The sequence below is a fragment of the Pyrgilauda ruficollis genome, unplaced genomic scaffold (genome assembly GCF_017590135.1).
Source record: "Pyrgilauda ruficollis isolate IOZ18807 unplaced genomic scaffold, ASM1759013v1 scaffold29, whole genome shotgun sequence".
Lineage (NCBI taxonomy): Eukaryota > Metazoa > Chordata > Aves > Passeriformes > Passeridae > Pyrgilauda > Pyrgilauda ruficollis.
In genome coordinates this window covers 8,694,360-8,716,762 of record NW_024524266.1, presented here as the reverse complement: position 1 = coordinate 8,716,762, position 22,403 = coordinate 8,694,360, and the positions used below count along the sequence as shown (strand labels likewise).

General features: G+C 40.2%; 1 protein-coding gene across 1 annotated transcript; it reads left to right on the top strand.

Annotated features, from left to right (window-relative positions):
* CLTRN (collectrin, amino acid transport regulator) lies at positions 1 to 20,916 on the top strand. Its single transcript, XM_041472474.1, has 6 exons — positions 1 to 67; positions 441 to 499; positions 6,297 to 6,382; positions 13,304 to 13,420; positions 16,520 to 16,714; positions 20,766 to 20,916. The coding sequence occupies exons 1-6, from the start codon at positions 1 to 3 to the stop codon at positions 20,914 to 20,916; spliced, it is 675 nt and encodes a 224-aa protein (XP_041328408.1).
* The last annotated feature ends 1,487 nt before the right edge of the window (positions 20,917 to 22,403 follow it).

Here is a 22,403-nt window from a genome sequence, read left to right as displayed (position 1 = left end):
ATGTTACGGGCTTTGCTGTTTATAATTTCTGTAGCTGCCATTGCTCATGCTGAGCTCTGCAAGCCAGGTAAGATTGGGAGCTGATTGCCATCTTTCTTTAGTTAAAGTAGCTATCAGTTTAGACTACAAAGCTGCCAGCTTCTAAGATCTTTATTTTAACTGGTTGTCTTCAGTTTGAAAATTGAAATGCTGAGCATTCACTTCTTTTATGAATTTGCAAATTAAGTGTGGAAGTTGGTCGCACTTCAAGAGGTCATTGTAAACCTCATTGAGACTCTGTTGGGCTCTTTTCCATGCAAGTAACTTCTGTTCTCCTAAACATGTGATTTCTTAAGACACATTTAGAAACTGACATTTGAGGAATAATCAGGGAAGTAAATGATTTAAAATCCTATTTTTTGTGACTACCAATATATGTTTGCTTTTTTCTCTTTTGTCAGATGCACAGAATGCTTTCAAAGTGCGGATTAGTATCAAAACAGCTTTGGGAGATAATGCAGTAAGTAAAATATCTTCACATATTCTTCGTAACTCAATATCTGCCAAAATAGAAGTAATGTATACTATAAAATTTGTGAATGCAACACAAGCAATTTATTCTGCAGTGTTAATTGTAATAGTTTGCTCAAGTCATGATCCAGGCCTCCATTTCTTGACATTTGACTATCCCACTCCTTAAAATGTCATCCTTTAGGAGAAATATAAAGCTTGCTTGTTCATAAAGATAATTTTCTGGTCAAAGATTTTTTTTCCCCTGGAAAAGTGCTAGGGATGTTACACTTTACGCATGAGAAGTGCTGCATAAATGTAAGTCTGTATTTTGGGAAAAGCACTTCTGCTCAGGAGTGCCAATTGTAAAGTCAAGCATGTTTAGGAAGAGAAGCAGGAGAAGATTTTTAGGTCTTTATGAAATGAGACTATATCAGGCTCTCAGACAAGCATTGACTGTAGAGATCATTCAAGCATGTCTCATCAATTCCCTGCTAATGGAGGGCTTCAGATAGTGGCCTTTCTTCTCTGCCTGTGGTGCACAGGCTTGTCTCATGAAATGCTTTGGCTTAATTCAGATCTTTGGGCTTAATGTAGAAATACTGATGTGAGAATAGAGATATGTAAGAGATTGAGATATTTGATGACTGAGTGGTCCTTCCTGATCTAGAGCACTATTTAATACGTCAGAGCCCTGTCGTTTGTTAGTAGTTTTGAATACTTTGAGCAAATCTGCAGTATGTTAACAGGGCTAAGCAGAAAATTAGGTATGAAACATCCTGGACAGTCATGTCCATTGTAAGTCTGGTGTCTGATGATGTTATGAGCTCTGGGAAACAAAAAGCAGTAGGTCACATGTTTTAAAAGACTGGTGGTACAAGAAACTCCCTATGACTGGAGAAGCTGTTCTAAAATGACCCTGAAAGATCAGGTAATTTAAACTGACATTTGCAGGGACTGAAATTTCACTGGTAATTTTATAAACCAGACAAAGTACAAAGAAATTTTCAAGAGACCTGCTAAACTAAATGTCTCGAAATTCATAGTGAAGTCAATTCTCTCAAGGGTGGGAGACTTTAATTAAACAGCAGTGCAAGCCTAGGGTTTTTTTAAATTATTAAGAATAGAGTAATACTACAGCTGAAAATATGTTAAAATAATTATTAAAGCTCCTCTTGATGATAAGTGCTAATATTTTTATTTAATCTTGGTTCAACATAGTAGCAAAGAACGAAAATTGCAGTTCCTGGTAAAGCCCTTTTTAGTGCCTTTTCCTTTCCTGCTGTAGTAAAATAAGGGGAGGTTGTTTGATCATTTATAATTTTTTTTTTTTTCACTTAAAAAGGGTATGAGACAAATCATTACCCTTGTATTGCTGGGAAAAAAGCCATAACTGAGGAGTCTATTGTTTTTTTGTAGTTGTTTGTGTCATAGAACAAAGTATGTGAAAGCTCAAAGAATGGGACAGTCAAGAACAGCATTTTAGAACAACAGCTTGCTGAAAGTGATATGATGCCATAGAAAATCATCCACAAATAATAAACAATTTATTAAGTACAGAGATGGTAGTAGTTCCTTTTCATAGCCATTGCAGTCTTTTCTGTGAATGAAATTGAAAACTGAAACTACTATGAAACAGAAATTAATTTTTGTTAAAGAATTTGGGGCACTTGACTTCTTTGTGTTGTTTATTTTAGCAAAGAAAAGTGTAATACTGTCATCGTGTCATAGTAGGACATGATCAGCTTGGTTCATTTCCAGGTCACTTCAAGTTCCATGATAATGGAAAGCCAAGATACTGTGGGAATTTTTCCCTAGGAGTGGCAGGATAACTCCAGTGTACATTCAGGGGCATGGAAATAGGCTGGTGCAGCTTTTCTCATGGTGTAGTGCATGCCATCCCCTGTGTGTGAGACTGATGAAAACAGGACACCATTGTTTTTTATTTGTTCACCAGGTAAGCTGTACTCTGAGGCAGGGAGTTCCATTTGGTGTATTTATTTAGTTCTTATCACAATGGAGCTGGAAAGACCAGCTCTGATGCAGTAGGTATTCAGCCGTTATCATTTTATTTGCAAATAATGGGTGTACTTGACAGAGCTGTTGTTTGCTGATCTGTGGGAGGAAACACAGTGCCTGTAGGCCTAAATGGAGGGTGATTTATGGTCTCACTGAGGATGGTTTTGACTTTGTGAGTCAAAATGAGTGGCTTCTGGAATAGCTGCTAGTCACTAGCTGCTTTCTGTTCATGGAGCCAGCAGAGAGGTAGAGTGTTAATTCAAAAGGGACAGAGGAAACTAGAGAGTGAGAAGTGATGGGCACTGACAAGTCTGTATAACTTGGTGTCATTACTCATTTTCACCATCAGAGTCAAAGATCTGGCACCTCAGGAGCTGCAGCCAGCTGAAGTAGACAGTGCCCTTCCCTTCTGGCTTATGTATCCAGGCTGCTTCTAGGGTAGAGGATGAAGAGGAGGAAGGCTGACATACACCTTGTGTTTTGCCACCATATGGGATCCAGAAGTGTGTCTGTGTGTCTGTAGCCACTCTGCAGTCTGAATGGCTGTATAGTTAAGCTCAGAACCATTCAGGAGGGAAGAGATCTTGGATGGTCCCTAGTCCTCACCTGCTCAAAGTCAGGTCACCACTGAAATCCGGTCAGGTTGCTCAGAGGAATCTTTTTAATATTATATTCCCATATCTTAAATTTTGTCTTTTACAGCACTATTACAGCATTTCACCCTGTCAGCAACCTGCACTCATCATCTTTCATGCATTATCTTATCATCTTCATTCAGTAAGAGGCATTTAGGACTGCCTTTCACAGTTAGCTGTGTCCAATTCTGCTCCTCCTTAACATATAAAGAATGGCAAGTGCAACTGAGCCAACATCTTTGTGTTGGTTCCTCTGTAGCACAATGAAGATGGTAAATTTGACAGTTCTAATACCATCATGTAGTGTTTCATTCATAACAGTTATGTTTACAGCGTGTGGTTCCAAATGATACTTAAATATGGTTGCAGATGATATTTAATATTTCCTCTAGAGCAGCAGGAAGTGTGCATCAATAGCTGCACTGCACAGGGACATCCTCAGTCCTCAGCGGTGCTCCAGGCCTTCGCATTTAGAGGATAAAAATGAAGCTGATAAAGCCCCGTAGTAGAATGAATCAGGTCTAGTGGAAGGTGTCCCTGCCCACGGCAGGGGGGTTGGAACTAGATGATCTTCAGAGTCCCTTCCAATCCACCTCATTCAAGGTTTCTTTGCACCTCTGATCAGAGAAAGCTGCTGATTAGAAACCATTTTCTGGAAATTCATGCCCACCTGTCCTGAGTTCATACAGTTAGTTAGCTTAAAGTTGTTCTTGCCTTACTTTTCCTCCTCATTATGTTGCCTCCCCCTTGAATATTTCTGTATGTAGTTATGTACAGAGGTTCTTGTTTACCTGAAGCCCATAGCCATGTCCATCTCCTCTACTTCCTGTTTACTCTCCATTTTCTTGGGGCTTCTTGCCCTTCTGTGCTCAGAAGGTTGTCTGCAATATCTTCTCCTGACTCAGGCAGACCCTTGATTTTTGCTGAGCTCTCTCTGCCAGTCTCCTCCCCCTCTTTCTTGTAGTTTTCTGTTTATTCCATCTCTTTTCCTACTCTTGAAGTGCCTACTCTTTCAACTGGGCCTGGAATTCCTCACTAAAAATTATCTTCCCTGATTGGAGATACCCTTTTTGTTACTCTGACTTAAAGAAGTGCTAGGCTATTGCATTATTTATGAGAGCTGTGACAAATTGTGCATGTATATATGCATTGCACTAAACATAAACATACTGAGTACATGCACTTGGTAGTGCTGCATTGTATTTGTGTCCACGTGAGCATGAAATGGAGTGTGCTTCATCATTGTCTATTTTCAAGACAACTGATTAAATTATCTCTACAGCTGGTTTAATTCACTGGCTAACAAATTATGGTTTTTCTCTCCTTTTGGACCTGTTCTCAAAGACTGCAGATGGCATGAAGGGATTCAGTCAATAGTGCCACAGAGAGAAAAAACAGATATTCCCTTTTAGTAATGCAAATTGTGCTTCATGGTTTAAATACAGATATCTTTAAAATGATGATAAATAGTTCTAGGGCTCCAATCTGTATTAATTCCTTTACTACATGATCTCTTTTTCTTTCAGTACTAGTTGCTCTCATTACTCTCACATTTTCATCAGTGCAGTGGGATCAAATCACAGACTTTTATAACTTTTTTTCCAGAGTTTCTCTCTGGGTTTTTTTCAGTTTAAGTTCCCAGGTTGGCAAGCATTATCACAGTATGCTTACAACCCCCTTCATTCACGAGGCAAGAGTGGTGAGTCAGAATGCAGGTTCTCAGCAGTGCAGCTGCACTTCGGTGCTGCTCAAGTTGTCTGCTGCCTCAGCTTTGTTGTCCCTGTCCTATCTCATCTCAGAGAGCCCATTTCACTCAACATTCGTCTGGGAATGATAAATAAGATCACTTTCTGCCCTTTAAATTACTCCATCCTTCCCTGTTCAGTTTCCCAGGATGCCAGTGCAACATGAGGGCTGCAGATTCACTTTTTTTTTTTTTTGTGGAGAGGTTGCATTTCCACGCATCCAAAATCAGAATTTAAAAATATTTTAATTAAAATCAGAAGACTTATTAAAATCAAATCAAATCAATCAAATTAAGATTTGATTAAAAATCAGAATCAAGATTTGGCATTTTCAATGCTATCTACTGCTTTTTGATGTACATTGTTGGTTTTTGAATGTGTTATAAAGGATAATGAAAAAGTAGGTCCAATTGACAACAGAGCTAAGTGTCCACACCACTGGGTTTCTGGTTTGGATGATTACAGAGCAGATTATTTTTTAATTATGAAAGTTAAAGATTAGATTTGTGTTCTGACTGACTGAAGAAAGCTGTTTCTAACCTCCCTTAATATAATTCCAAGAAACTAATAATCTTTGTAATCTGCTGAAAGGGGAAGAAATTCAATCAGTATGCCTTAGTCATGGCTCCTGTTATAAGAATGTAATAGATGCAGTTCTTACAGGTCATTAGAATTGCATAGGTGAGTGAAAGCCCAGGGGAACCCAGTGAAGCTGTCTCAGAAAACTTAAATTATGAAAGCATGATTTTTCATCAAGACAACAGAGAACAGTTTTTGGAGCCTATATTCTTATTATTGAAGTAGTAAGGATGCTATTTTCTCTCTTTTATCTCACATGCAGTATAATATTTTTTAATATATTTGAGTCTTCTTGTAATCAGGACAGTGTGCAGCAATAAGGCTGCAATCTCAGTTTATTTCCTGGTGTCCTAATGTCCAACTCCCAGAGACCACCTTAAACAATGGTTTTTTATTATTATTTTTGGCCAGAGCCAAATAGTCTTAGAGGGTGGATTTAAACCTTCTACTTTAACTGAGTTTCTCCAGCAAAAGAGGAAGGGCTATGAGTGCAGCTGTGTGGGGAGAATTAGAGTAATATGCCTAGTCTTTGGTATAATAAACTTTACATCTCCAGTTTGGTCAGCTTTCAAAAATATTCAGTTAATTCAATTTTTGGAAACATTCTTTGCATTTTATATTATTTATATTACAGTTTGTATGGCCCTTTTTTTTCCATTAGAAAAAGTTCTTTGTCCACACTAAATAATGGGCATTCATTTTCTTAGCACAACCAGAGAATTTATTCATTTTCTTGATCAATACAGCATTTCAAGTTCAGCAACTCTTTTCCCTCTGTGTAGTGCCACCACTGGTGCTGAAACTAATTATTTTTCCTCTTCCTTTATAGTATGCCTGGGATGCTAATGAAGAGTACCTCTTCAAAGCAATGGTGGCTTTTGCAATGAGAAGATATTCCAGCAAGAGCACAACTCAGTAAGCATCTGCTTGGATTTACCTTATACTTATTAACAATGCTGCATGTAGTGACCTGTCCTCTGCTGTACCGAGCTGTAGAAATCATTATACAGAGATTCTAAAAGCAGGCTGTCCCACTGTACTTCTGACACCCAGATACATATTCAGCATCACACTGTCTCCATCTTCAACAATGTTCAATCTTTGAACCAGTGTCCCTGTGGATGTGAAATGACACAGCTGTGGATCTCAGTCAGATGTGCCAGCTCACTTTCAGCAGAAGGCAGTGGGAAGATTTGGCACCTTCTGGAGACCATACTGGGAGGAGGTGAAGGGACACCCTGGGAGGTCAGGAAAGGCAGCACAGATCTTTGAGTAAGCAGCTCTGGTGCATCCTTCCTTAGAGCTCAGCTTCAGCAGTGTGCTGGAGATGAGCTGACTCAGAGCCCTGGGAGATGGATAGCTATGCCAGTGCTGTGCTCTGCATTCCTATCCCTGATATCACAGCAGTTGAGTTACCTACCATCACGAAGTTTCAGATGTTGTAGTGCAGATAGAAATCAGCCTGTAATTGGTTTTGGGATTCAATCTACCCTGAGGTATTGAATGTTCTTTGCTGGCTTCTGATCCTGGCTACTCTATGAAATTAGATACCAGATTAGACAGAGCACTTAGCAAGCTGTATTTTCACGATGTTCTTATCTTTCTTAAAAGGAAAACCTTGTAAGTGCATTTCCATAGGCCTATTTTTTTTTATTGTGTTTCAATCTGAGATGAAAGATTGACAGTTCTGGTAGGCTAACAAGGATAAGCTTTTCAATTTACTTAAAGATAAAACTGCTTTGGGCTGTCATTGCATCAGGTGAAGCATATTCTACATTTGAAAATATATTAGTTAACTTCAGTCACATGATGATTATTGGGGCTGCTGCCTTTCTCTTAAATAAAAGGGGATTTCTCCCTCCATGTGTTTGATTCCTGCTGTTTAATTTTTATTCCTGAGAGGTGGTCTCCTTTGAGCAAAAGGGCTGTTATATCAAGCTTAATAAAAACAGCCAAGTGTGCTACTCAGCCCAATTAAAATGGCACTTAAAAAAATTAGTTCAAGATACAAGCTAATTACAGATGATTATGTAGGACTTTTCTCAGTTTTTCAAAGCAGCAGAGTTTCCATTCAGCATCTGCTTTATAAAGATTCACTTTTGTATACTTATTTTATTCCTGGGTCCTTTTTTTAAATTATTCTCTTCGTTCAAAGTCATGCTGCTTTCACACAGCAAAAATATGTGTCAGAAGCAAGTGATCTTTTTCCTCTTCAAGCACTGTGGTTTTCTGCAGATTAAAGTAAGGTTGCTGCAGGAATGGAAGGAGTAGAAGTTTTAATGGCAGTTATCTGTACCCACTCTGGGTAATCATAGAATTTATGCTCATTAATTCAATTTCCTATCTAGAGAGTTTTTCTTACGGACAAATATGATGATGCCAGTGTTACTTCAGTTTGGAGGTGGTGTTGCATAATTCCCTGCTACTAAGCTGGTCAGAGAAGTCAGTATAATATTTGGAATCAGCCAGCTGTGGGGATCTTTACCTCTTTTTAGGATCTGACTTTCTCATGAGGTATAACCTGGGTACACCCTTCATGGGGTGTATATTGGAGGTATAACTGATAACTCATGTAGGACTTAGAGACACCTTTGGGGTCATTATAGACAGCATGTCACCTAAAGGAGAGCTGTGCAGCTCTGAGATCTGGCACAACTTCCTAGGCAACAGGTTGAAGAGTCTCCTATGCATAGATCTCTCTCAAATTCCAACGGGCCTCAGAGCCCTTGTTTAGTGATGGAGAGGCTAGATGTACCTCCCAATACACCTCAGATAATCTGCCTATTACATGGGAGCAGGAAGGCTGTGAAGCCTCCATCCTGTTAGAAGTCCGGGAAATAACAATCCTTTCCCCACCCTTGGGGCTGGCAGCTGGAAGGAAGGAGTGCAGTGCTGCTCCATCCCCTCTGCAGCAGGCATGGAGGCATGGGAGCAGCCAGCATCCCAGCAGGAACAGCAGCATGCTGTGCACAGGAACAGCACCCTGGCAGAGCTGGTGAGGAGACTTCACTGTGGTGAAGAAGGAGGCACAAGCAGGAGCTTGTAGCAAATAAATTACATTGCACTGCTGGCAAATAAATTTCATTCCACTACATGAGCTTTTGCAGGAAAATGTCAACAGATTTTCTTCAGGAGATGTAAAAGACCAATGACCAATTATTCTGTCATATAAGGACAAACAAATTGCCTGTGACTGCATTCTGGTAGCATCTGAACTTAGGGAAATTTTGCATCTGGTTAATTGAAGTTTTTTGTCAAAATAAAACCTATGAAAAAGATCACTATTATTTTATGTAAATACTGGTTCTGCCAGGGTATAAATTATACATGTGGCCATAGCCAGGATGTGACAAACCTCCGCTTTAAAACCCTGATTATTTCTAACACACCCACAGCTTGAAGTAACTCACAGCCCCAACTAACTTCCATATGAGACACAAATGCCATTAACTTCAGCAAACTCTATCAAGCCCCAGAATAATTTATCTGGTGGATCAGGATAACCATTGTTGCAGTCTGTCCTGTAATTTTTAATATTTGAAGTCACCTCTTGTTAGGTTTCTGAAGGTGGATAAACGTCAGGCTGTGATGACAAGTATTTCAATGATGCTGTTGCTGCCCTTGTGTAACCGCTGAATGACCCAGCACAGAATGGGGAGGATTGCACGTTACATCTCGAGCTCTCTAAAGTTAATTTCCAAACTGAAATTTAATAAATCATGGAGCAGTGTTTAATGTTTGAAAGAATTGTCAGATTTTCAAGTTTGCACAAAACAGAAGAAAGGTACAATCAATCACATTACTCAGTAACTATTAATAGAGTTACAAATAAATATTTCCTTTTCAGTGGAGCATTAATACCCCATTATTTCCTGTTTTATATATGACCTTTCAATTGATTCTCAATTCATATGGTCATGAACTACGTAAGCCAACCTTTGATCTCTCAGTGTTAAAAAATTATTGTTGTAGCCTCTGTTAGTAACCCTGGTTTCTCTAAACTGTGACTCATTTGAAATAATATGCATCTCTTTTGGGCCTGAGACAAGTTAATCTTTAGAGCAGGAAGAATGTCAACACATTTGTTTTCATTCAAATAACAGAATCTACTTTTGGTGCATCTTTCCCCCGTTTATAGACAAAATACCCTGAAATTTTCCTTACAAAGGGACCAGAAAAAAAAATTCATCAACATTATCCAGCTTCCTAAGACAGGCTTTTTTGATGCTAAAAGTTATGTGACCATTTAGAACAACAAGAGTCTGGAGTAAAGCTGTTAAATCAAAGTGATCCCATGGCTGCTAGGAAGAAAATAATCTTCCTTTGCAGAAGCAGCTGTAGACCCCTGTGTTGGAAGAGGCGAGATGTTTTTGGGAGAGCTGGAGATAGGTACCTGGGACTTGGGGACTGTGGTTCTTCCATGACCTAACAGCCATTGTGGGCACTCAGCTCCCTTTGACTCTGACAGGTCTTTCTTACCCCTAAGCAATCATGTAAATCTCTATAAGGGGCAATGATGGTGTTTCAGGCCAAGGAATTGCCAGGGTTTCCTGCACTCTACTTACTGGTGCATTAAAGGAAATGCAATTTTGGACTTTTGCCATGGTGCCAGAAGGCCGAACCAGGATTTTGTCATTTTGATGATAATAGTCTCCTATAATCTCATGTCAAAAGTCTATCAACTGCTAAGGAAAGGAAAATATGTCCACATATATGTTTACAAATACACTTCAATGGTGCCTGGTGAAGCCAGGTTTCTCAGATCTATACAGTGTGATGGCATATTTGCAATTGTTCTCTGTTGTGAATCAAACCTGCAAGCAAATGGCATGGGAGGAAAAAAAAGTGCACCACTGCACAGAAATTGCCACACGGGTGCTTGTTGAACCAGTCTGTTTTGGTGTTAACTCATCCCCTTGGAACTTCTCATGAGTGCGATTATTCTCTTTGGGGCCTGGAACAGTTTGTGGTATTTGTATTCCACTGATGAAAACGTGGTGGTGGTGAAACCAGAGTCTGGATCCTTGTAACTGAGGATTTTAGAAACAACAGGGAAAAGAAAATAAGGCAAATTTACATACCCTAGTGCAATCCTTTCTGCCCTTGTTTCAGTGCTCTTTGTTCTACAGCGAGATGCTACCCCTGTGGTGACTGATTGCCTTGTCTCATGCTAAAAACCTTGGCACTTTGGGGAAGACCCTAGCTTGAAGAGTCAATGAATGAGGGTATGAAAGTCTGGGTGTTCTGCCAGTCCTTGTCTGCCTTTATCTTTCTTTTTTGGGATTAATCTTTCTTACCCCATTTCAAGAACATCTGTAGGGCAACACCAACTCAAATTTTCCACCTGGCCCAGTTTTTGATTACACCACAGAAAATGCAGCTTCAGGAACTTTGGCAACATGAAGTTTTGGGTCCTACTGTTATAAACACCTAGATAGAAAACTTCCTCTGCAGTTACAATTTTAAATGTTCTGTGAAGTCAGCAAGAGTTTGTCAGCCATCAGCCAAAAGTAGGCATTTTTCCCCTCTCCTGTAAATTTTGTGCTTTTTGTTTTGAAAGAGTAACTCTGCTTTCATCTTCTGACTGTTGCCAGAAACTGATGTGAACATCTTTTCAAATTCCAGAGGATGGTTTTCCTCTTTTATCCATAAAAATTCTCTGTAAAACTGATACTGTTCTAGAGAGGTGAAAGTGGTCATTTTGGCTCTGCAAAACCACTGCTTTCCATTTTATTGCATATCTCTCTGGAATGGGTGCTTATAGCCCAGAAACCAACTGCATCCTGGGCTGCATCCAAAGCAGTGTGGCCAGCAGGGTGAGAGGAGATTCTGTCCCTCTGTTCTGCTGTGCTCTGGTGAGGCCCCACCTGGAGTGCTGCATCCAGCTTTGGGGACCCCAGCACAGGAAGGGCAGGAAACTGCTGGTGCGAGCTCCAAAGAGCCAAAATTAAATCAGCTCAGTTGGTTGGAGCATGGTGCTAATAATGCCAAGGTTGTGACTTTGATCCCTGTGTGGATCACTCCCATAAGAGTTGGACTTAATGATCCTGATGGGTCACTTCCAACTCAGAATATTCTGTTATTCTGAGATTAGAGGACTAGAGCACCTCTCCTTCCAGGAAAAGATGTGACAACTTGGTTTGCTTAGCCTGGAAGAGAGAGAGTTCTGGCATGACCTTATAGCACCTTCCAGTACCTGAAGGGAGCCTACAAGAAGGATGGGAGGAGACTTTTGATAGGGGCATGAGACAGGACAAATGGGAATATCTTCAAAGTCAAAGAGTAGGTTTAGATTAGGTATTGGTAAGAAATTCTTTACTGGTGGTGACTCACTGGCACAGTCTGCCCAGAGAAGCTGTGGATGCCCCATCCATGGCAGTATGCAAAGCCAGGCTGGAGGGAGCTCTGAGCAGCTTGGTCTAGTGGAAGGTTCACTGCCCATGGCATGAGAGTTGGAATAAATCTCTAAGGTCCTTTTCAGCCAAAGCCATTCTATGATTCATGAGATAGACAGATAGATAGATAGATAGATAGATAAACAGACAGACAGACCTCTGTAAAATGATCTATCGCACTACCTGGGGCACCCAAAACATCACTCAAAAAAAGTTTTCATTAGGAAGTAAAACATTTCTACAAAATATCCATAATGAGGCACTGTGATCTGCCTTACAAGCAGATCCCTGGCTGGATGGGGAATGCCCAGGCATGGACATTCTCTCTCCCTTCCATCCCTCTCACCCCCAATCCCACCAGTCCCACCAGTCCCCCCCAGTCCCACCAGTCCCACCAATCTCCCCAATCCTCCCAGTCGCCCCCAATCTCCCAGTCCCATCAGTCCCACCAATCCTCCCATTCCCCCCAGTTCCCCCAGTCCCCCCAATCCCCACAGTCCCCCCAGTTCCCTGAGTCCCCCCAGTTCCCCCAGTCCCCCTCCCGCGGGCCCGGGGCCGTGCTGCCCGCGGCCGGCAGGTGGCGCTGCCGAGCGAGGCGCGCCCGGGCCCTGTCGCGGTGCTGGAAGGGATCGGTTTTCGCTTCCTTCGCTTAAATCCTCGCGATTGTGTAATTTCAGAAGGGTTTTCTGATGTTTCCACCATTTACCAATAGAAATCGGGGAAAAAATCGCGTTTAAAAGGCATTTTGCGGACTATTTTCTTAGTATGCCATGAGAAGCTGCCTGCCTGTGCCCTCCACATTTAACTTCACATAAAACTGAGCAATCTTCCTTTAAAATAGATAATATAAATATTTGATACAGCATAAGCTAAAAGGAAGGGACCAGTGCCAGTAGAATGACTAAATTTAGCTTGTTCTGTCCATTCTGTGCCTGGCTCTGTGAACAAAGATGTCAAAACCTATAACATCAATTCCACTGATCTTCCCTCCAACAAATGTATTTTGTAGAACTGCACGCACTTAACAATCACGTGGGCAATTCTCAATGACTGGTTCCTGTGGTATTTGCTGTCAAAACTAGAATTCTTAGTTCACCAATGCACTTGCTCCATTACATGGCCTTTGTCATAGCCAATGATGGTTGTTATTCAAATATGTATTTTTCCATTTGATTATGGTAAATGTATGTCCAAGACCGTGAAAGTCTGTAATAGATTTAGAAATTTGTTTGAAGACTCATTTGTTCTTCATAAGCTTGATTTCTTTAAAATCATATGGGAAATGGGAAATGCTGTGAGTGGTATTTCTTAACTGTTAGCATTTTTAAAAATAAGAAATTTTTCCTCCTTAGTTGAGAGCAATATTTTAAGAAAATCCAAAATATTTCAATAATTCCATCCATGCTTCTTTAATGATGATTTTTGTTTAAACTGTCTGCAGAATTTCCAATGTGCTGCTCTGCAATGTGACAGACCGGGTATCCTTTTGGTTTGTGGTCACAGATTCTTCCAAAAATGTGACAACTGTTCCTGGAAGTGAGGTAGAGGCAGCCATCAGGTACAGTCACTGCTCTTGCAATGTTTTCTTCCTTGTTTACCGAGGATGTTTTCTCTCTCTGGACCTTTAATGAATGAGCACTGTGCCTCTTTAAGGATGAACTAATGCAAGTTGCTAAAACACTGAGGGCACAGTACTCTTTAATGAATGCGAGATGAGAGGATGTTTAACAGTCCCACAGAATGCAAAGAATGTGAGCCTTGGGATTATAACTTTGGAAAGAGTCTCTGTTCATGCTGGAGACTGAAGAAATCTAGTCCCTTTCCAGAGCCCTACCTGTGATGTTCTGTCCAGTGTGTGGCACACTGCTCTGATCCAGCTCTCATCACATTTCCCAGTGAGACAGGTGATGGAAGGGCACACTTTCTGGGTGGGATTAATATAATTTAGCTTTTACTGCATGCTACATGCACATCTACACCTGGGCTAATGACTGTAGGCTCCCTTTCAGTGCTTCTCCCCAACAGTTCATCTGACTAAATTAGGAAGTCAGTTTTCACATGAGAAGAGCTCGTGTGAACTCCTCATGAGCAGAGCTGGCTGTGTCCCAGCTTGGCTTAAGCAATCTTATGCTCACATTCTTTTCATACCAGCTTGTTCTAGAATGCCAGGCAATATCCCAGTTGAGCATTGCTTGTACAAAGTACAGTGCACTACAAATCACTTTGCCTTCTACTGTCACATTCTGGAACAAGTAAAAGGAAGAATGTGGAGCTGACAGAAAAAAAAGAAAAAAAATGGGATAATCTGACTTCAATGGTCCAAAAAAAACCTGCACCAGGGGTTTATAGGGATGAGTCCCTCAAGCAGCATAACATACATATATTTCTCAAGCATGGAGTGGAAAATGGATCTCTTTGTTTTCAGGCATTCTGTTCTGTCTTGAAAATTTGTGTTATCACTATGGAGGTGTAATGCCTAATTCCTGATGAATGAGTATGCGTTCTTTTGGAAAGATTAATTTAAGCTTATGAGCAGATTAAACTATTTCCTACAGAGACACCAAACAATAGCTTCATAGCATTAGTGGTGGAAGCAGATTATTTATTCACTGAAGCTCTCTGTAAGAGTGGTGGAATGCGGGGGTTTTGCATTTCTGTTATTCTTTGATACATTCAGTAGCATAAGCTGATTTATTTAAGTCTTTTATGTGCCCTGTTTGGCACAGAAATTGGATGCTGTTATTGTTTGGTTTTTAACTGTTGTCTGTCACCTGATAAAGAATATACTGTTATGAAAAGTTTTAATTCCTACCTAATTTAAAAACAAGAAATAAAATGGTCTATAAAACTAAAATGTTTTTTGTTCAATTGCTTCTGATTGCAGGCTTCCATACAAAACCTTTATTATAATTCTTCATGCTAGGGTAGCACATAACACTAGTCATGGACTACAATTTTGTTGTATGAGATTTCTACAAAGTGAGAATAAAGAGGAAGGTAAACCATGTCAGAGCTCTATGTGATACTCAAGATTTTGCATAAATATATACAAGGTATAGTTATGCATATGCAAACATGAAATGCACTTGTAGTTAGTTACCTGCATGTATTTCAGCACATAATTCTGAAACTCAAGCCACTAGATGAGGGTAAACAATGCTTATTTCAGCCATTCACAATGATCCTTTCATATCAGTAAGGAAATCTTTTATAAATGACAGACAGCTTACGGAATTATGAGCCTTAAAACATTCCATGGTTTTCAGTCCTGTCCAGGAATGCTGACTTTCCATTAAGGCTAAGAACTTCCTGTTTAAGGGACAGCCAAACATTATGATTTCCAAGAAGAGAAATTGGTTAAATCTTACCTGTATTTCCCATACATCTTTTCTTAGGAAATACTTACTTTGTGGTAAAAAAAATTGAATTGTATACAAGAGAGAGCTGCATTCATTCATACAACTGCTATCAAAAAGAATCTCTCAAGACCAATGTATGTAATCCATTTGCTTAAAAATTTTTAATATTTTGAAAAAGCTAATGAAAGATACTTCTAAAACCTCTTAAGCCTGCTTAGATTTAGATTCAGAAATATCTTGCAGGCAGTGAAATGCTTGCTGGCAGTGAAAATGGGTGAAGATATTCACTAAAGGATAGCAGTTGTACTACTTCTGTGAAAAAGCATATTTCTCAGACTTACAGTTTCTCATATGGAAATGGAAAAAATATGGAAATTACAAATCCCTTTAGCTGCATCCTGCAGGGAAGAAGGACATGTTGGCAATAGGTGTGGATTCTTCCAGGCCAAATTGTATCCTGTGCCTCATGGATCTAAGAAAATCTACAGCAGCAGGGGCAGATGTACCAGCCCATAACATGCAAGATGGTTCAGTCTGAGGGACTAGGGGACAACTGTAAGTAAATCCTGCAAGCATTGAAGGGTAGATCTGCCTCTCCTGTGCTAATCTAGAATGCTGCATAAGCAAGGCAAGCCTGACAGCTTACAACCTGCTATGTCTTCAGGACATGGTTCAAAACAGACATAAGTAATAATATTGTACTTCAGGTCTCATCTTTCTCAGATAAATGCATACGAAAGTCTGGTGTTCGAAATGTTCTAAGTGTGGGGGTGTCTATGGATTACTGAGGTCTCTGTTACAGTCAAGGTCTGTGCAATCCTGCCAACATCATTGAATCACAGAATCATTTAGGTTGGAAAAGACCTTCAAGGTCAAGTTCAACCTTTGACCAAACCACCACTGTGTCAAGCAGACCATGGCACTATGTGCCGTGAACATTTGTGTCCTGAACACCTCCAGGAATGGTGACTCCACCACTCCTTGGGCAGAGTTTTCCAATGTTTAACTACCCTTGCAGTGAAGAAAATTCTTCTGTTGTCCAACCTGAACCTCCCCAGTGTAGTTTGAGGCTATGTTCTCTTGTCCCTGTTCTCTTGTTGCCTGAGAGAAGAGGCTGATCCCCTAAAGGTAGACAACATCTTTTTCTTCATCATGCTGGATGACATTCAGCCCTGCCTAACTTGCAGTACATTCATGAAAAATCCTTTTATTTTCTACTATCTTTTTAACTTGTAAAATACTTTTATAAAGAGTTGTGATGTTTTTCTGGGTTTTTTTGTTTTTTTTTTTCCCTGAAGGATGAACCGGAACAGAATCAACAATGCCTTCCTACTGAGTGACAAAACGCTGCAGTTCCTGAAGATAACCTCAACCTTATCACCTCCTGTTGAACCCTCTACTCCTGTCTGGCTTATTGTATTTGGTGTTGTTCTTTGTCTCATTGTGGCTGGGATTGTTTTCCTCGTTGTGTCAGGGATCCAGAAGCACAAGAAGTAAGCAGCCTAGCCTTTCTTCTGTTTTAATGGAATACCGATTAGTTAGGTCAGGTGAGCTGGTTTTGTGTTTCAGAGCGGCCTCAGACAGATTAATGCTGTGCATCCTTCCCTAGCTAGGTAAAGACAACCCATCTCTCCTTTTCTGAGGAAAAGACTTAAAATTTTTAACTGTAAGGTACAGATGCAATAGTAATTTTGGGGAGTATCGAGGAAATGGAGAGTGTAAGAATATGATGCTGGAGGCCACCTAACTAGAGATGAGCTTTAAAAAGACAACTGATGTCATTCTTGTGAAGCTTTATTGTGCCACGGGTGAGTCTCCTCTCACAGACCACCCACATAGCTACCAGGAGGGGAAAGGCTGGCAGTGACTGTGTCCCTTCCAGGGCAGTAGAGTCAAAAGCTGGTAGCTAAACAAACTGTGCTACTGCAGTTTGAGAAGACTCAGTAGAGCACACAGTAATGATTAATGTATGGCTGAAGAGGGCCTACGCACTGGAACACAGCAGGGTTTCACTTACCATTCATGACCTGATGAGCTCAAAATGCCCAGCCCTTCACAGTTTCATGGGTAGATCTCCTCATGAGCTTAGGAGTTTTTCTGGTGGTTGGGTTGGAGAGAGATACTCTCTTTTCCTCTACATTTCTGCCCTGCTGGCACTGGTGAAAAAGAGAAGGGTATTCATTCTTCCCTATTGTGAGCATGTGGGAGCAACACAGAGACCAGGTGAAGTTTTGATCCTGACATCTCTGCTGGCTCTGAGTTGAGCATAAGGAATAGAAATTTCTCAGCTGAGTTGAGATTCTGTCATAGAAGTTCAGCTTCTACCATGCTTTTGGCTGCTACAGAGTTTAGGTTTAGTTTTGTAGTTTAGGCTACAAAATTATAACTTCAGCCATAGATTCATACAGGAGCAGCAGATGAACTGAAAAAGGGTAAACTCCTGCTGATAACCAGATAATATCAAAATTATTGACTGTATAATGGATTGTATCCCCAAATATATCAGAAAAAGGAATTAAAATATGAAAAGTGGTATGTTGCAGAAGCTTCTCCTTCCTGCCTTTTTATTACCTTGAAAAATGTTAAAAGATCTCAGAAGAACAACACTTGGGAAGGTTAAGTGCTTGTCACAGAGAACCTTAATTAGTGTAGTCAGAATCCCTTCAGTTATATTTTGCAATCAGAGGAGTTACATGAATTTCCAAAACCCCTTTCTGTTTTCTAAAAAACCCCACAAAATTCAGCAAACAATCGATGAAAGATGCTGTTGGGGAAAGAGTCTGGGAAAGTGTCTGGAATCTGTAGATAGTTAAAACCCTATCACAGCCATGTTGTATGGACTGAATTATTTCATGCCCTAAACATAGGCAGCCTCTTCTGTAAAACTGAATGATGTTGCTACCTGAAGCCCATACCTGCTCTCTGTGGTATCATGGCTCTGTGTTTCTTTACAGTGCCTAACTTTAAGGGGGTCTTTGAACATTTCACGTAAGTGTAATAAAATAAACTAGGATAAATAGCTGGGATTTTTGCAGCTAAAATAATCACTAGTGCTTCATATCATGCTGAAAGACAGGATTTACTCCTGTCTATTATTTTCAAAATAACTCAGTTGAGCTTGAGCATTCTCCTCAAGATGGTGTAAACTGCATGCTCTTATTACCACACTGCCATTCATATGGCTTGCTGCTGCCTGCCTCTGTGCCCTTGGCACCCTCTGTCTCATGCTCTTGTCCTTTTAGTTGCTATGCTTTCTTCAGCTCTCCCTCTGTTTCCCTACTCTACCATTACATAAAACCTTTCCTCAGAGCAGGTTCATCTGTGGCTGAACTGTAACCCTCCTTTCACATCAATAACATCTGCAGGCAGGGGCGGGAAGTAAGAGAGTGGGTAAACCAAGCATATATTTCTTCTATCTACTGTTGCAAGGATGGAGAGGTAAAACGGATGGTCTGGGTTATTTGGCTTATTGGAAAAAAAATCAGAGAAAAGGATTTCAAAAGCACTGATCTCTTTGTCAGACAGTGAAGTGACCAAGTTTTCAAAGACTTCAGCATGTTTAATAATTAGTTTTCTTAGAAGTCTGTCCAGAGCTTACGTAATGGGAGCTCTGTTGCCTAGTAAGCTGTGTTGGAAATCTGACCCCTAGGATGGTGTTGGCTTCTCATAAATCTGGCATTTTGTCTTTAAAGGCCTTTAAAATACCATGTAAATACCTCAGTTCAGATAAGACCAAAAGCACGTGCTCCAGGCTGTCCATGCTCAGGGTGTCAGGGAAGGGGAGTTGGCTTACAGAGGAGTTTCAGTATTGAATTAGACTCATGCATCATTTATTGAACTGAGAGATTTGCTGAATTCAGTGCCCACAGTCAGCTGGGTCAGACACACTGTCTCCCAGCCTTGTATTTGTTTTCCTGTCCTTGCAGCAATAAGACACCTCCCTCTACAGCAATAGATTTGCCACATGCCCAGGGCAGGATCATCCTCTGCAGTCTATCCTGAACTAGCCCAAAGTCTCCCCTTATCCCCCAAAATCCCATCTGCAGCAGGGGCCATAAAAAATTGCCTTGGGAAGTGTGAAAACAGAGTAAGCACACAGTCTTTCTCTGTATCAGTTCTCCCAGGAATTAATTTGCAGCTGTGGGCCTTCCTGAGTTGGATTTGGTCTTCTTGTATGTTTTCTCTTCCCTTCACTTTCTCTTCCCTTAACTTCCCTTAAGGTGTTGAGTCACCCCTTGGATTCATGGAAATTTTTAGTTTTTCTGAATTCCTCTGGTAATGACTTTCACACAGCTACTCCTCTCATTTCTTTTCAACCTCCTTCTTAGTAACTTTTATGTTCTGTCCCCACAGTTTTGTATTACAGAACACTCCTTTTTATCAGTGTGAGAGCAGCCTGAGGTCAGAGGTTTCCGCTACTACACCCCAAGTTTATTTTAACAAGTCTGTAATGTGAAGAATCTCCCAAAGACCTATAAATTTTTATTATTGTTGATATCTCTGTCACTAGCAGTTACTCTGAGTCAGATTTTTACAGTTGTCCTGAGTCAGATTGTTATAGTGCACGTTGTGAGATAGGAAGAAGCAGTGCACCTGACCTTTGAGTTTCTTGTCCTCTGAAACCGCTGATGCTGCAGGCCATAAAGTACAGCTGGTTTTTCAACTATGAACTAATTGTTCTCAAGGTCAGAATAAATCTGGAATTAAAGGAACATCATGATCTGTTGACTGATATTTGCTTATTACATCTTCTAATGATTGTATTTTAGATAATATTTTTAGGGGTTTTTAAAATATAAATAATTTTATTCAACTACTATTATAATATGGTTTTGGAACAGCTGGAGTCTGGAAAAGTGAAAACCATGCAATTGTTTGATCTAGAAAACAAAAGTATAAAATTCTGGGTAGGAAAGTGGCTGCTAATGAAGTTTGAAGAAAAAATGCAGATTTGCAGCATCGTGATTACCTCAGAAAGTAATCATGAATGTTCTGAAGAAGGTAATCATGGATGTGATGGATGGCTCCACATTTGGAGGCTATAGTTAGTCTAAGACTGATCTGTTTCTAAAAAATATGGGGTTTGTTGTACAGATCCTGGGATGTGATCTGTGACATACATTGCACGGTCAGATTACATGCTTAGTGTAGACCTTCATCATGTAAAAATACCCAAACAGATTTAGAGATTTTTTCAAATTTTGTTTTGCCCCAGCTTTTCTTTTGCACCTTCTAGTCATGGTGCAGAATAAGGTGAAATAATATTTAAAACACACTTACAACATGTCTACTTCAGGTTTTCTGGTCTCCAATTCTGAGCTCAAACTGTTAAACTAGGGCTTCCAATCTGTGGATCCCCCAGCTATTGCATTTAGATACACCCATCTGGTATATTTACAACAGCAAGGAAGTACACCAGATTGTGCCTTTAGGAGCATAATCTATTACAAACTTCTAACTAAATATGCAGTTTTCTTTCTGTGGAATCATGGTGGAGTGCTGTAGGTCAACAGAATAAGATGATATTTTCTTTCTTGTTTTTAGAAAGAATAAAGAGTCAACAGAGAGAGAAAATTTAGAAGAGAAAGTTGAAGTGACACTAGAAAATGGGATTCCTTGTGAAGCACTGGATTTAAAAGCAGGCCACATTAACGGAGTCTTTGCAGCAGATGATGACCGGTTCACATCGCTATGAAATGCTGCCACTGCTCTCTGATGGTTTTCTGAAAGACTCCTGTGCCTGCCTTTTCTCATCACTACTCCTGAATGTCAAACATGAAGACAAGAAAAATGTCCTTTCACATAATTTCCCTTGAGAGAACCTTTTGCTTGGGTGAACCTCCATTACAGTTCTTATTCATGAGAAACGGAAATAAAGCGGCCTCAGATAATATCCAGAAAAGATTTCTAGAAGATGTGTGGTAGAACAGGGTTGGAACCTGCCTTGTGCCAGCCATCTCATTTTTAATGATTATTTAAATATGTCCATTGTTTGTTTTTCCCTGACATAAATGTCAAACTGCATTATTCCTGAATTTCACTGGGGAGATCATCTATCATTGTCAATTCTTGATGGGTTTTTTTTTTCAAGCCATATGCAAAACTTTCTCTGTAAAATTTCTTCTGTTTGCTGCTATGTAGTATGCCTTTAGATGGAACAGTCATCAGTGCATGAAAGTTTTCATTTATTGAGAAACAAAAAAGCTTTCACAACCTCTGTAAGACCAAGACAAAATACCTGGATCATGTATAGCTCTGGGGCTAGCAAAAATCTGGTACTAGAAGTGTTTGTCACTTAACTATCAAGGTTACAAGCTGTAACCTTGTTGTGAGCTGGAAATTAAATTTGCAAAACTCTGAAACTTGTTGAAATTAAACAATGCAACAAAGAACAGATTTTCCTTAGGTGCAGTGTTTTGTGGCCCAGCTCTCATTAAATCATAGAATCACAGGCCAGCCTGGGTTGGAAGGGATCTTAAGACCATCTCGTTCCATCCCCCTGTCATGGGCAGGGACACCTTCCACTAGACCAAGTTACTCAGACCCCCATCCAGTCCAGCCGTGAGCACTTTCAGGTATGGGGCATCCACAGCTTCTCTAATGCCTCAACAACCTCACAGTAAAGGATTTTTTCCAAATATCTAATCTAAACCTGCCCTCTTTCAGTTTGACGCCATCCCCCCTTGTCATGTCACTACATGCCCTTGTGAATAGTCTTTCACAGGTCTCTGGAAATGCCTTGCCTACAGTTTTTAATAATAAAACTAGAGTAGATTTCCAACACAGCCAGCCTGGTGTCAGATGAAAGTTCATGTGATAGGTGGACAACTTTTGAAAGGATTCAAGGTGTGAAACACCAACTGCTGAATTTGGTGCCCCTGATCTGGATAAGTGATACAATTCTGGCTGTCTTCAGAAGCTCTGGTCAACAGAAAAGGGGAGTTCTGGGTGTGGGTAAGTGTAAAAACAGAATGGAAATATGTTGAAGCAAAATACGACATCTGCAGTCACTAAAGCATCTGCACACATCACTGGAGGCAGGATTTGACCATTAACCATCCTGTTTCCAGTGTTGTGTCTAGAGGCAATATTAGAAAACATCTTTCTTTATTAGGATTATTTCATCAGACTCTTCACCAACAGGAACAGGCTTAAACAAAGTAAAAGGTGCTTGTAAAGGAC

What these genes read in the sequence shown, in the direction of transcription:
- CLTRN (XM_041472474.1), top strand. Translation starts at nt 1, where the DNA reads ATGTTACGGGCTTTGCTGTTTATAATTTCTGTAGCTGCCATTGCTCAT. An exon ending in TGCTGAGCTCTGCAAGCCAG is followed by an intron (nt 68 to 440) that starts GTAAGATTGGGA and finishes CTCTTTTGTCAG; the next exon opens with ATGCACAGAATGCTTTCAAA. An exon ending in TCCAGCAAGAGCACAACTCA is followed by an intron (nt 6,383 to 13,303) that starts GTAAGCATCTGC and finishes AACTGTCTGCAG; the next exon opens with AATTTCCAATGTGCTGCTCT.